Source organism: Micromesistius poutassou, assembly GCF_964030765.1.
Source record: "Micromesistius poutassou genome assembly, chromosome: 6".
Taxonomy (NCBI): Eukaryota; Metazoa; Chordata; class Actinopteri; order Gadiformes; family Gadidae; genus Micromesistius; species Micromesistius poutassou.
The window spans coordinates 16,693,319-16,707,988 of NC_140276.1; the positions used below are offsets into that span (position 1 = coordinate 16,693,319).

At 41.5% G+C, this 14,670-nt stretch overlaps 1 protein-coding gene across 3 annotated transcripts in view; it reads right to left on the reverse strand.

Moving 5' to 3' along the window:
- The window catches only part of abcc1 (ATP binding cassette subfamily C member 1 (ABCC1 blood group)), a 60,545-nt gene continuing 45,875 nt past the window's right edge, over positions 1-14,670 (reverse strand). Inside the window, exons 18-32 of one of the 3 annotated variants that reach the window (XM_084469426.1) lie at positions 14,400-14,567; positions 13,897-14,080; positions 13,525-13,566; positions 11,747-11,798; positions 11,509-11,623; positions 11,183-11,390; positions 10,748-11,058; positions 10,350-10,549; positions 9,595-9,721; positions 8,550-8,651; positions 6,966-7,112; positions 4,413-4,571; positions 4,048-4,214; positions 971-1,165; positions 1-894 (exon numbers count right to left, since the gene is read on the reverse strand). In XM_084469426.1, the coding sequence (XP_084325552.1) occupies positions 786-894; positions 971-1,165; positions 4,048-4,214; positions 4,413-4,571; positions 6,966-7,112; positions 8,550-8,651; positions 9,595-9,721; positions 10,350-10,549; positions 10,748-11,058; positions 11,183-11,390; positions 11,509-11,623; positions 11,747-11,798; positions 13,525-13,566; positions 13,897-14,080; positions 14,400-14,567 (2,286 nt within the window). In that variant the 3' untranslated portion in view covers positions 1-785. Of the gene's footprint in view, positions 895-970; positions 1,166-4,047; positions 4,258-4,412; positions 4,572-5,044; positions 5,111-6,965; positions 7,113-8,549; positions 8,652-9,594; positions 9,722-10,349; positions 10,550-10,747; positions 11,059-11,182; positions 11,391-11,508; positions 11,624-11,746; positions 11,799-13,524; positions 13,567-13,896; positions 14,081-14,399; positions 14,568-14,670 lie in introns of those variants that run through there. The other 2 variants (XM_084469427.1, XR_014633656.1) reach the window with 2 other exon arrangements.

The window sequence follows — 14,670 nt, forward strand, 5'->3', positions numbered from 1 at the left end:
AAATTACTAAAACATATTTAGATGTTTACAGCCCAAGCAAGTTTCAAAACCACAAATAAACACGTTTTAATAAATCAGGAGATTTCCATGCCGACAAAAAACATTTGATAATAAAAAAGGTAACAGGAAAATAATGCTAAAAGGAAATACTGCTGAATAATTAAACAATAAACTGCAAATGCTTGCCTTGTATTCATGGTTATTTGCAAATCAAAGCTTTCCAGCAAGGTGTTTAAAGTGTGATATTTGGGAACCACCGGGTAAACCATTAGGTTCTCTGATCAATGAGGACATTAAGGTTCTCTATGCAGCGATTGATCAGGTTAAACAAAGTTCGTAATAAAAAACATCTTGTGTGGTTTGGGGTTGTATGAATAAATAAAATGCTTTGCTGAGGAATGACCATGTTTTCAGCTCCCAGGTGACGTTAAAGATGACGACTGAGGAGAGACAGATGGTCACTTGGTCTGATGGCACAAGCAGAGCAAAAGACGCCATATCCACACAGAGCAGGTTCTCTGCTGGGCTCCCCCACTCATAGAACAGTTGTAAATACAGTCAGGAGATTAATTACTACTGCAGTAGCTCCATACATTTAAGCATAGTATTTCTTTAACAGACTGGCTGATACAGAATCTGTTCTGTCCAAATATTTCAAAATAAATGGTTTCTTGTTTTTTGTTACTACATGGCCCTGTTCCAGACTTGGTCATGGTCCCAAATTGACTATCCAAGTTAATAAGCAGTAAGATCTTGGTATTTTCAGAGATTCCAGTTATTGTCCTTCAAACCAGCCCAGAGTCTTTGGCCATCTTGTAGAAGATTCCTTTCTTAGCGATGAGATTAGCAGGAGAGTCAAATTCTGCGATCTTCCCCTTCTCCAACACCAGGACCCTAACAAAGACAACACTGATAAGATGTGGTGAAAAGAGATGGGACAGCATTGTGTGTAGGACATTTGTAATGCTACCTTTTATAGTCCATAATGGTGTTGAGGCGATGAGCGATGGTCAGGACGGTACAGTCGTTAAACTGAGAGCGGATGGTGGACTGGATCAGGTCGTCTGTCTCAAGGTCAACGGCTGCAGTGGCCTCATCCAGAACCAGAATCTTTGTCTTCCTGAGCAGTGCTCTGGCAAGGCATACAAGCTGGCGCTGGCCAAGACTGCAGACATACCACAGATGGACAATCAGGGACAATGTTAAATACAACAGGTATGAATACAATAATGGACTTGTGTGAATGTTTTAGATCTAAACACACTTTTAAAGATAAGGCTATTCATACAACCAGTGGTATCACCTGCATCTGACCAGCTCAAAGAAACCCTGTCCAATCTAATTTGGTAGGCCTACACTTCTGTTTTGGTGCTGAAACGAAGTGTCAAGTCTGCTCATGGCGCATTTCCACCGGAGGGTGCGGGTCGGTTCAGTCTGCAAAGGTGCGGCACGGGTCGCCTTTCCACCGCCAAAAGTGGGCGTGATCCGGACTGAGCCGTAATGAGCCGTACTCGTCTCGCAGTACTACTCCGTTGGGGTACTGAGACGCTTGAAAGGGTGCCGGCAAGTTTGACCTACACACGCCGTCCGTTGATTGGTCGACAGAATCGTCCCTTCCGTGCGACAGGGGGATAATAACAAACAAACACAGTACCCGCAAGGTATTTCTGGACAATGACGAAAGCTTTGTTTATTGAAGAAAATGTTGCGCAAAAGTTTGACGTCCTTCTTGAACGTCCTCCATTGTTGCTCTTTGTTCATTGTGTCGCGTTCTTCTTTTTCCTTGAATTTATTAGCAGGCTACACTGTGTCAGGCTGCTATGAGGTCACCATGCTTATGTAGCTGCCGTGGCTATCGCCGTCCGGCTTATCCCACCATAAGGGTTACTGTCGGCGGTGGAAACGTGAGCCGTAACTGAGCTTGGCTGTACCGCACCCTCACTACTGGGCTGAGGCGTGCTGGTCTGAAGCGTACCCTCACTACTGGGCTGAGGCGTGCTGGTCTGAAGCGTACCCTCACTACTGGGCTGAGGCGTGCTGGTCTGAAGCATACCCGGTGGAGATGCTCCATTAGTATTGATCTGCTTGGTATTTAGAACAATACGTTTCAATGGCTAACATGATTTTTCTTCCATACCAATTATTGTCTCTGGTCGGTTTAGTAAAGAGCGTTGAAAGAGCTAACCCTAACCCAAACTAACCCTAACCCAACTAACCCTAACCCAAACTACAAACCAGTCTTATTGTCACTAGAGACAGTGAGTGTACTATCAGTCAGTGGAGATGACAACAAACTAGTACAGTGTAGATGACAACTACAAACCAGACTTATTGTCACTAGAGACATCAGTCAGTGTAGATGTGGGGAAGTTTTTCATTACACTGACCCCACTGATTATCCCAAGAAAAGTGGGCTTGTTTCAATTATCTCTTGGATTTTCTCTTGGCCAGTTTCAAGTTCCTGCATCCTTCTTATGCAGACTTATGATGGAAATGGCGCTTTATTATTAACCCTATTTTTTTCATTTTTCAGATTTCATTTTACACCCATGTTCAGGAGGGTGGCCTCTATGTGCAAGGCTTCATGCACATAGATATACGCAAATATTATGCGCATATATTGAATTGCTGCCACCACAACTGCCATGTTTTACACAATCAATAAAAATTATTGGGATATTTATCCATAATTAATTCATATGAAAACTGGATCTGACAAAGAATTTTCAATGTACATGTAAAAATCTATCACATTGAACGGACAATATTGGTCCGAATGGTAAAAATGTTCATCATGCGAAATAGGGCATGTGCACATATTTTCAGAATTCTTAATCCATTTGGGTTAGGGTTAGGGGTTAGGTTAGGCTGATATGCCAAATGTTTTGAGGACCTGCTTACCGGGAATACAAAAGTCAGGGAAAAATTAAAAACCAAAATGAAAATATTTGTGCAATAAAGGGCTGAGCTATAGGAATTACAAATCAGGAATAATAAGAACCCTGACAATAACCTATTAGGTATCCACAGATATTCTGATACCAAATTCCAATAGGGTGCCTTGCACACTGTGCTTGGCCCCCTTATAATAAAACTATTAATTACAAACTCCCTAATAAACACGATAACAATAGTGTGGCTTGCTTTGCAATTACCATGACGTGGCTTGGCCTCATTCGCGTGTTCGCTCAAGTTTAAATATTTTAACTTTGGCATGAAATTCGCCTGAAATTCGCAAGAAACTGAAAGCCTGTCAGCGTTGAGATTCTCTCAGCGTCACTCACATTCTGAAGTCCTGATTGACTTGATTGATTCACAGAGTTGTGTGTTGCAACTCTGACCTTTGAGATTTGTTCAAATAGGGGCGACTATAGTTGATTGTTAATCATAACATTGGGTTCCTGCACCTTCACTGCTTGACACCTAATAAGAAACCAAATAAAATACTGGAGTTGACTTTGCAAGCACACTAGCCAGGAAACGTGTATATATTCTGTGAATATAATGGTTGTAATATTTATATTGATGTTGTCTGTGGCTTCTGTTTGTCGTCCACTATTCAGTTATTTCCGTGATTGCTTTGTTACCATACTAATAAAGTTTGAAGCAGAACCTAGTTCGATTTTTATATTCTAATAAGTACTAATAATATAACGTAAGGGCAAGCACTGGTGTGTTTATGGACTTAAATAAAGCATTCAATACTACTAATTGTGGATTATTAATGAAGAAGTTTGAGAAATATGGCATTGGAAGGATAGCATTCTCATAGCTGAGAAGTTAATGTAATATTTGTTTTATTTATTTGCTGATAACACTCACGTATACAGTATATCTTGCGAAAAGTTTGGAATGGCTTCTTAACACAGGGGATTGTTATTGTTTTTCTTTAACTTAATGCTATTGTATTGTTATTTCAATCATGGATAATTATTTCTATGTGTATTCATTTTGGGAAATTGTTACTACTACTTATAGGGTTTGGGTTAGCCCTAACCCTTACACTATAGAGTGTGTATGTACTGTATGTTAATGAACTGCCGGTACCTGAGATTCTCTCCTCCTTCAGAACATTCATGGTCCAGTTTGTCAGGAAGACCAGACACAAAGCTCTTGAGATGGGCCAGTTCCAGAGCTCTCCATACATCCTCATCAGAGTGTCCATCGAAGGGGTCCAGGTTCATCCTCAGAGAGCCTGAGAAGAGCACTGGGTCCTGGAGATTAGAGACATGGTAGTCTCTCATAACTTATCTATGACTGTGTGTATGTGTGTGGAGGGGTAGTGTTTGAGAAGAGTCAATCATATAGCATAAATTAGATCAAGAAGCTAAACTGTTAACCTGGAATTGAGAAGAATATTAAAAACTGAAATGAACCTTTTATGCATTGTAAGGTTTTCAGAGGGGTCCTACCTGAGGTATGATGGTGATCCTTGAGCGCAGCTCATGCAGGCCTAACTTGGCAATGTCAATCCCATCAATGCAGATGTGGCCCTCAGCTGCCTCAATGATTCGAAATAGCCCAAGAGTCAAAGACGACTTTCCTGCTCCTGTGCGACCGACAATACCCACCTAGGGGAATTAAACATTCATGTATGTTGTAAGTAATGAATCAGACATATGCAAAATTAAGTAGCCACTTAAGAAGCAATTTAAAAAAGAATTACCAAGAATGCTTAAGACGTAATTCAGGAAACAGGCATACATGTACGTCCTCTAAAAGTGCTCGGTTTTGCCACTGAAGGCTCAGATTGTGATTAGACAACAGAGAAGTACAACTTCTTATTACCTCAGATTGTGATTAGAAGAGAAGTACAACTTCTTATTACCTCAGATTGTGATTAGAAGAGAAGTACAACTTCTTATTACCTCAGATTGTGATTAGACAACAGAGAAGTACAACTTCTTATTACCTCAGATTGTGATTAGACAACAGAGAAGTACAACTTCTTATTACCTCAGATTGTGATTAGACAACAGAGAAGTACAACTTCTTATTACCTCAGATTGTGATTAGACAACAGAGAAGTACAACTTCTTATTACCTTTCGCTTGATGTGGTCTGTTTGTTATTGTTTGAGTCTTGCTCAGGAGAGGTTTCATTCTGAAATCTGAGTTAAGAGTTGAGTTGTTGCGGGAACAGGAACAGGGAAAACACTATTTAGAGTTGGAGAGCGGAGGGCCGTAAAGAGTTTGTTGGATTTTCTGACACACAAGCTTTCTGAGTGAACCTTCTCATTGAGCGAGACTTGGATGGACGCAATAACAAACACATTGTACAAAAATGGCTAATAAAAAAGCTGTATTTCTCTGTAGGGATCCTTTTCATCCTGTCAGTCTCTTATAATAACAACGGGTCAGTGGCTAAAGTAATCCTTTAAGATTGGGCTATCCATATGGCTTCCATACTTCTGTGTTTTTTCTTCTGTGTTTGGTTTTGTAAAAAAGGGCATTGAGCCAAAACTACAAAATGTTTAATATTTCCAGTGTCCGCACTGAACCCTAGAAAAGTGGGTTGAGGGACTGGCCCTCTGCCACTGTTTCACACCGGGATGAATATAGACAATATAGAAGACCTATAGAATATAGACATATCACACGCCGGTCAGACAGAACAAACTGTACAGTGCAGCATATTATGAATTTGTTAGATTACCATTTTTTCATTTTTGTTATTAAACAGACACTATTTATTTTTTGTGGCACTTCTTAAGAATATTAATTAAAGTAGGCCTACTTGCTGCCAGTGGGGTTGACACGCACCTCTGAACAGCTCATAGAAAACCATCTGAATCAAACAAACGATCGAACTGAGCCTGTAATTAATTATTAATAATATTAATGTGGGTTGTAATTGCATTTCCCAGTTTTTTTGGGGGGGAAAGGGAAATGAAGCCGCATGTCTCTGCGCGTAAAAGAATACTCTCAGATTAAATGCCGTATTTTGACATTCAAGTAAAGTTATGCAAAGTGCTCTATAAAGAGATAAAGAGATATAAAGAGAAAGATGTACCTGTGGAACGACTAAGCCTTGCTAGTATTAGCATGTCAGCTGCTAACAGAATATTGCGCACACGACGGGTTGGCTCACGCAACAACACACATTTCTTTCAGAAAATGCACATGCGGTGACATGTCTAGTTAGTGTGGTTGTTTGTTAACGTGTCATTTTTTTTTTCTTGTAGTTCTTCTGCCTTATTTTCGGTAATTATCTCCTCCTACAGTGTTGGTATTAAAGCCCATTGCATAGATTTGCACATATATCAGTGAGCTGCAACATTTTATACTTTTTAAATTAATATTTACAGAATTATTATTATTTAATATGGAAAGTCAAATCAATCAGTCCAAACCTGAACGGGAGTTGTCTAATTATTTTGGCCCACGTAGACCAGATGCATGGAGGTTTTTCTTCAGAAAATGGCCATGTGGTGACACATCTAGTTTACCACTTGGCTTTCATATCCCATCCTCGGGTAACTTAGTTCAATTCCGCAATGAGGTTTCTTTGTGTGCTCTGCAGGAGGGATTAACGTTCCCCACACACTAAAGGAGGCGTTGTTCTCCAACGCTGTGTCTGCTCAATCTAAGCAACATTTTGGCCCAATTATTTCTTAATTAATTTGTGTCTCAAAGTGTATTCTAACGGTTTTTAAATGTATTGCAAAAGCATTTTTACACAATACATAATGTTGGACACAAAATATACTAAAATGTTTAAATGAGATAAAATACTACATTAAAGAATTGTATTAATATTTACATTCTCTGTGGTCATTATTTCCAGTGATGTGGTTTATTTTAATAATTGAAGGCTTGTTTTCTATTCCTTGTACTGTGGAGCCTCCCTACCTGTTCCTAGTGTTATCTAACATTAACCTTGACCTGGGGCAAACCGGTCCCAAGGCAGCAGGGATCCCCTTATTCCTCTGCTTGATGAGAACATTCAGCTTATTTAAAATGTACCTTCTCTCCTCCCAGGATGGTGACAGTGATGTTGCTGATGGCCAGATCCTGGTCCTCTCGGTAGCGGAGACCAAAGTTCCTGATCTCAATGAGGCCCGCTGTTGGCCATCCTGGAGGGATGATGGAGGACTCTCGTTGCCACTCTGCCTAGGAGAGAGAGAGCGGAGAGAGTGACAGAGAAAGAGTGATTTAACAGTATAGGGGACAGTGAGGTGAACAGAGGAGGAGGAGCAGAGCGGCTGAAGGCTCTGCTCCTCATGGTGGTGAGACGGGCAGAGGGGACAGTGAGGTGACCAGAGGAGGAGGAGCAGAGTGCACGGGAGGGAGGGGCCGTTTGAATGAGGTCTGTTAGATATGTGGGGGCAAGATTATGGATGGCTTTGAAGGTGTAGAGGAGGATTTTAAATTGAATGTGTAGATTAACCGGGAGCCAATGAAGCTGGTGAAGGATAGGGGTGATGTGGTGAGAGGAGGGTGTTCTAGTAATGATGCGTGAATTCTCAGTTTTGGAGAGTCTGTGTCATTGGGTACCTCAAAAATGGAATAACCAAGAAAGCAACTTAGGTCTATAACAGGCCTGCCAATAGCTTGTGCTGGTCCCATACTTCCTGCCTTATGTATAATTTGACAAGTTGTGTATTGTGTATAAACTGACAAGTTACATTATTATTATTCCTGCACATTATTGAACATTACAAAAGTAAAGCAATGACCATCTACATGGTCTGTATTTTAGAAAATGTTTATTGCAAGGCAGGGGAGTTTTATCTTTCAGAATAATTTATAAAAAATATTCTCCAATCGCTTGGTCACTTTCAATTCAATTTTCTACTATTTATAATATATTTAAAATTCACCCATTGTGAAAAGGTTATGTCACATAAAATATAGCTTTTCGATTAATTGTAGGTGGGGTTTTTTCAGATATGAGCCAACCTTCTGTGGCTCTTCTGTGAAAGGATCATCCGGCAAAGAATAGATTTAAACAATTGTATATTTGTCTTACAACTCCTGATGCCTGTTCTGCCAGAGAAAACATCTCTCTTTGCATCGCCATATCATCACAGATTGTATGAACAATACCTCCAGAGGTGGTTTTCACAATGGTTGTCTACATCTCCCATACAACCGTTCCTGCCTGTTCCATTGCATCGCCATCTCATAACCACGTTCAAATAGAGATTTAAAATGCATTTGTAAAGAAGGGCATTGATTTCCAAATAAAAAGAAAACTTTTTTTACTGTGTCCCTTGCACAACTGGGTATTTGTATCATTGCATTTTGCATACCAGTCGCCCACATGCATAAAGGAATCCATCAAAGAAAACTTACATCTATTCACTCTCCTTTATCATCTGCCTGATGTAAACCACTCAGTGCCCATTAATATGCCTGTTGGTTATGCCCGATATCCTATTCTAGTTTGCTAAGGCTAAGCACAATTTCTGTCAAAGATTGAATGTTATAATGAATTAAGCTTTGTTGAATGTGCTAAAATAAATTGTGATATCTTCAGAGTGACTCCAGAATCAGGAGGTTTACACATTGTAAGGACAAAGACTAGACAATATTATACTAATTTACCTCTTTCTCAGTGTCACCATACTCTTTGACCTTCTCTACTGCCACAATATTCGTCTCAAGTTCAGATGACATCCTTACCAGCCAGGTCAAAGAGGCAGTCATCTGCAAAGTGGCAGAGAGATAAGTGATTACAAATCAGAACACTAAACAATAAAGATAAACAATAAAGTTAAACTTAAAGTTATTATATGTTACATTACCGTATTAAAATATCTAAAAACGACTAAACCTACGTTAAATAGTATGTACTTAGATAATCTCAAATATTTCAAACAATGTTTAAACCCTGAGAACTGCGTAGTTTTATTCAAGGTTACTGTTTCATTGTCGTTTGTCAATGATGTCCTATCAGCTTATCCCCTAAAAAAAAAGATATCCAGTAGAGACCTTATTTATTGACATGATATTGAAATATCAATCTAGCTTACTACGCTACTATGACAAAAGCTATTATTTTTTATCAGTCCGAGAGAACATCTTTGATCAATAGCTTTGACTATTTTTATGTTTAAAATGAGTAAAATCGTTACACTCTGAATCAAGACATGATCAAGTGTTGGAAGAAGGGTTGTTGATGGCTTTTTCCCGAATAGAAGAAAGCTGGCCGAATTCCTGAATAGAATCAATCCGGAGTTCCTGAATCAGTATGAGGGATTCCATAAATACCAAAAAACGAATCGAAAGACAACAATTTCAACGAACACATACAACACACCTACATACACAAACTAATCTTAATGTAACCAAAATTTGAATACAGGGTCAGATGTTATTATTGAACAGGAATTCAGCCCGAATCACAATTTTCAAGGTCCAAAACTCAGTTGATCCCAAGTTACTTCCGAAAGTTATCGATATACATGGATGTCTTTTGTTAATGTTTTGATTGAGAGAAACCTAGCTGCAGAAATTACATATGAAAGGCTAGATACAAAATTAAAGGCTAGATTCAACACTATTAGCATGGAGAAACCTGAAAATATATTAATTGTCTAGATGAACAGGTGTAATGTCAAGTGTATGTGCAATGTTGTAGTTTTTTTACCTGCAGGGCATAAGAGATGGACAGTCCTACTATCCCTGGACTCAGACTCTCGCGGGCCATGACAGCAAACAGAGCAGCGAATGACACTATAAAGTTTCCCACAAACTCCAGGCGTACTGCTAACCACCTGTACAATGGAATGAACAGATCTCATAAAAGAATATGAACTGAAAAGCGCTATCGTCTTCATATACAGTATTGTCCCGCCTGGCGTTCATGCCCCATGTTGTGTTCACCCTGTGTGTGTTTATTTTCTGTGTGTTTGTCGTCTCCTTAATTGACCACACCCACAGTTATGTCTTTAAAGCGTTCCAGTGCTGTTTTTCTGCTGACATTCATTCATCTTGATATTATTTTGACCAGGATAATGTTTTTGTTTACCCCTACCCGTTTTAGGATTTATTTGGGTGAAATAACCCCCTTTTTGTTAACTCTACTTGCACTCCTGTTTTTCTGGTGTTGGGTCCCTCGCTAAAATCAAGGTGAACAGGTTTCACTCTTTTGCTTCATATCTTTTGACAAATCTTGACCAGGCATCAAATTTAGCATCCACTCAAACATTCTTTATTTTCTTTAGTTAACTCATCCAACACTCACCCAACATTTCCATAGCTACGGATGATGCTACTACTGAGGATGTTTGATAATATTTCTTGGGTAAAAATGTTGGTACAAATACACTACTATTCCTCTTTCCACCTTAGGCGTTTTGTTCGTCACAATATTAATCAATATCCAAATGTATATCTGCTCACCGGTTGGCCACAATGCTCGGGTAGTAAGCCTTCTGATTGCGGTCCACACGCCGGTCACTCTCAAAGATAAAGCGCTGTTGTTCCCCGAAGGCGCGGATGACACTGGTGCCCAGCAGGGTTTCATTGAAGTGGGTGTAGACCGGTGATCGGCTCACAGACTCCAATCGCTTCAGCTGCCTGGACGATGCGACATAGAACCTCTGGGAATAGTCATGGGAGGCATTGCGGTTTTGTCAGATCATTTCCTTGAAGATAGGAGACTGTTCTTTTCAATCCTAATCTTTCCTGTTTAGTCAACATGACATGCAGATGAAGAAAAGTGTTTGATTTTGCAAAGCAATGGTGGTATATCATGATAAAAACAGTGTTTTCTAATGTACCAAGAGAGTGTGTCTCACCTGCACAAAGTAATACACCAGTCCCAATGGGGGTATGATGATGGCCACAAGGGGCGTGGCCACCAGGATGACCACACAGGAGCCCAGCACATTAAACATGGAGCCCATGAACATCTTTATGATACTTGGAATGACTGAGTCAATCGTGTCCATCTCCTTGGAGAAGCGATTCACCAGGCTTCCACTTGGGGTGCGCTCAAAGAAGGAAATGGGTGATCGCAGCACATCATGGAGCATGCTCTGGTGGAGATACCGGGAGGCTAGAATGCCACCGATAGACACTACAATCGAATAGCTGAAGACTGCAAAGCCTGTAGACAAAAAGAAAAGTGGGGGTAAATTAACATTTCCTTAAAAAGGCGTACAGTTTCAAATCTGTGATATTTCCCACGAATCGATAAGAGACACCCCTGTTTAAAATCGACTGTTGCCTACCCTGGGATAGGCCTAAAGCACTGTAAACACCCAATCTCATCTTCCTATACGGCTGGGTGCCATTGATGATAGGATCATCAGTCCACCGACTGAGCCAGTAGTTGGAGAAGAGGGAGGCCATATGGTGAGCAAGGAAAAGTAGGAAGCTGATGCAGGACAGGGCCACCCCGATGGCCTTCATGTACTCCCAGAATACTGCTAGCCTCACCTATTGGAAAGGAAAAGGAGGATTTAAGAAAATGGTTGAAGGCAGATTCAAAAGCAAAACGGAACACAAGCTAAACAAAGAACTTGGCCTGTTCAATGTCCCTGTTGCCTTTACTAACCCGTCCAGTGATGAGCTTGTCGGCCTCTGTCAGTTTGCCTACTTGTATGTTCTTGGCTTTCCTCCCCAGGACCTTACTGCCCGCCTCGCTCATTGCCACGTTACCTCTCTTGCAGCTTGTTAACAAATAGAGATACTTAATTATTTTTTTCACATTGTGCATTTTGAAATACAGATTATACAGGTATTTCAAAAACATAGCTTTGGCTCTCAAAAATGCAAATGATGATTCAACTCACCTAATGAGAGAGGCTGAACTGCTATGAAGTAGACCTTTTTTGGTAACAGCGTCTTCAAATATATTTTAAAAGACAGAATTAAGATCAGTTCTTTATGCGATTAAACATGTCTATGAATATTACTGACAAGACATCACAATTCAAGACTTAGTTGTTGGCTATGTCAGCTCAGGCTGTGTATTATTCTGTTCCTCGGCGGACACAGCCGTCGCTGCCTCTTCAGGCCTTCATGCCCTTCTGAAGCTCGTATACCCTTCACTCTCTTTGATGCGTCTCACTCTGGGGCCTTGGTGCGTCTCACTCTGGGGCCTTGGTGAGTCTCACTCTGGGGCCTTGGTGCGTCTCACTCTGGGGCCTTGGTGAGTCTCACTCTGGGGCCTTGGAGCGTCTCACTCTGGGGCCTTGGTGAGTCTCACTCTGGGGCCTTGGTGCGTCTCACTCTGGGGCCTTGATGCGTCTCACTCTGGGGCCTTGGAGCGTCTCACTCTGGGGCCTTGGTGAGTCTCACTCTGGGGCCTTGGTGCGTCTCACTCTGGGGCCTTGGTGAGTCTCACTCTGGGGCCTTGGTGCGTCTCACTCTGGGGCCTTGGTGAGTCTCACTCTGGGGCCTTGGAGCGTCTCACTCTGGGGCCTTGGTGCGTCTCACTCTGGGGCCTTGGTGAGTCTCACTCTGGGGCCTTGGTGCGTCTCACTCTGGGGCCTTGGTGAGTCTCACTCTGGGGCCTTGGTGAGTCTCACTCTGGGGCCTTGGTGCGTCTCACTCTGGGGCCTTGGAGCGTCTCACTCTGGGGCCTTGGAGCGTCTCACTCTGGGGCCTTGGTGCATCTCACTCTGGGGCCTTGGTGCGTCTCACTCTGGGGCCTTGGTGAGTCTCACTCTGGGGCCTTGGTGAGTCTCACTCTGGGGCCTTGGTGCGTCTCACTCTGGGGCCTTGGTGCGTCTCACTCTGGGGCCTTGGAGCGTCTCACTCTGGGGCCTTGGTGGGCCACACTGCCTGTTTAGTCTTTTTTTGTCCCCTGCCCTGCCTCTCTGCTCGGGATTGGTACCTAAAACCGGTATTAAGCGGGCTGAATTATTACTTAGTGTAGTATCGAGAGGCTACGACGTACCCGGTGCTGCTGTCGATATTTGAGGAATTATATAAAAAGGCGAGATAAACATTGCTATAGTTATAGTATAACTCGCATTGAGATGCATTTTTACTATTTCAGTCACTCCCGAAATTAAAACAAAATTATTGAGCCTGTCTTTTAAGTCGGGGGCAGGGCCCTCTGCTTTCTCTCACAAGGAGAAATTAAAGAAATATAATATATATATATTTTCTATTTACTCCCTAAGGATGCACTGATCAGGTTTTTTCAGGCAGATATTTTATGTGTGATCAGCCGATCCGATACCGATCACCGATGGTTTTAATAGTTAAATACTATATATTATATATCCTATAGTATACTAATAGGATACATATTATGGATACCTATTCTTATTGGTCTTGTACCTTGTTTAAATGGCTATGAAGGTTGAATTTAGTCTATTGTCATTTTGTTCACTCCTTCACAGGGGACCAGCATCTAGGTGGCATTAGGGGGTGCATGGACGTTATTCATAGTTGTGTATGTTATTGAAAAACGTGGTTGGCACTTCAATCCAAAGTATAGGGCATAGGTGTACTCTGATGATAGCGTGACGCTAGATCTCGTGTTTTTTTAGCGCAAAATACAAATGCACAGGGAACAAACAATGATGTTCCCGTACAAATATCACAACATAGACCATACCTTCAGCGTTTCCTTTTTCATTCTTCTCATCATATTCTTTATCTTCACAGAAGGGCAGGGAAGACAAGTGAATACAAAAGGTAAACCGATTCTAATAGTGAACACAGAAAGAAACAGGTTTGCACAGAAATAGCTGAAATAGTAAAAACCAGATAAAACAGAATGAGATGATGACAAGATGTAGTCATCTGGAATTACAATTGTGCTTTTATTATTACTTTTCAGTCTGGAGATGGTGACTCAATTACCTAACCCAACGGCTATGAACCCCATCAACATGACAAATCAAAGGATGATTTCTACTAAATCATGAAAACATGTTTTCAAACATATCTGCGTCTGTGTATGTTTGTTGTATTGTGCTTCTCTCACCGGTGACATCAGGAATGTTTTCCTGCTCGGCATTGGCATAGGTGTGGAGAAATTCAGCAAAGGCACCATCTCTAGACATCAGTTCGACATAGGATCCCATTTCAGTGATCTCGCCATTCACCATGACCAGGATAAGGTCCACTTGGGGCAAGTAGCTCAGGCCATGGGTCACAAGCACGCGTGTCTAAATAAGATACAGGAAATGTTGCAATTAAAAGTGAAATGAAAAAAGACACCAATAGGAGAATTGGGGAAATTAACAACATGCATTGGGTTCTCAGACGTCTCTGGTACTTCCACAACAAGTAAAGACTCATAGTGGGGGTTATCACGGCCATGGTGAGAGTGAATTAGTGATAAGCAACTTTGGCGTTTCTTCCCTCCTCCTACACTACAAATGTAGCTGAAACTTGAATATATATTTTTTTACTTTGTTGGTACACTCATTAGTAACACATGTTCTGGATACAATAACTTCAAGATGCTAAGTTGTCAGGCCCTACCCTGTGTTTGAGGAGCCCCTGGGGCCCGATGATCTCATCAAAGATGTGCTTTCCAACTTGGGCGTCTACAGCAGAGAGGGGGTCGTCCAGCAGGTAGACGGCGCTGTTACAGTAGACCGCCCGGGCAACGCTCACGCGCTGCTTCTGACCCCCAGACAGGTTGACACCCTGCAGAGAGACACATGGAAACCATGATGGATGAAGGAGGACCACAAAGAAACAGGCTGTGATTAAGGAATAGTGAACTGTCACAGTCACGAGGTCCCAGTTT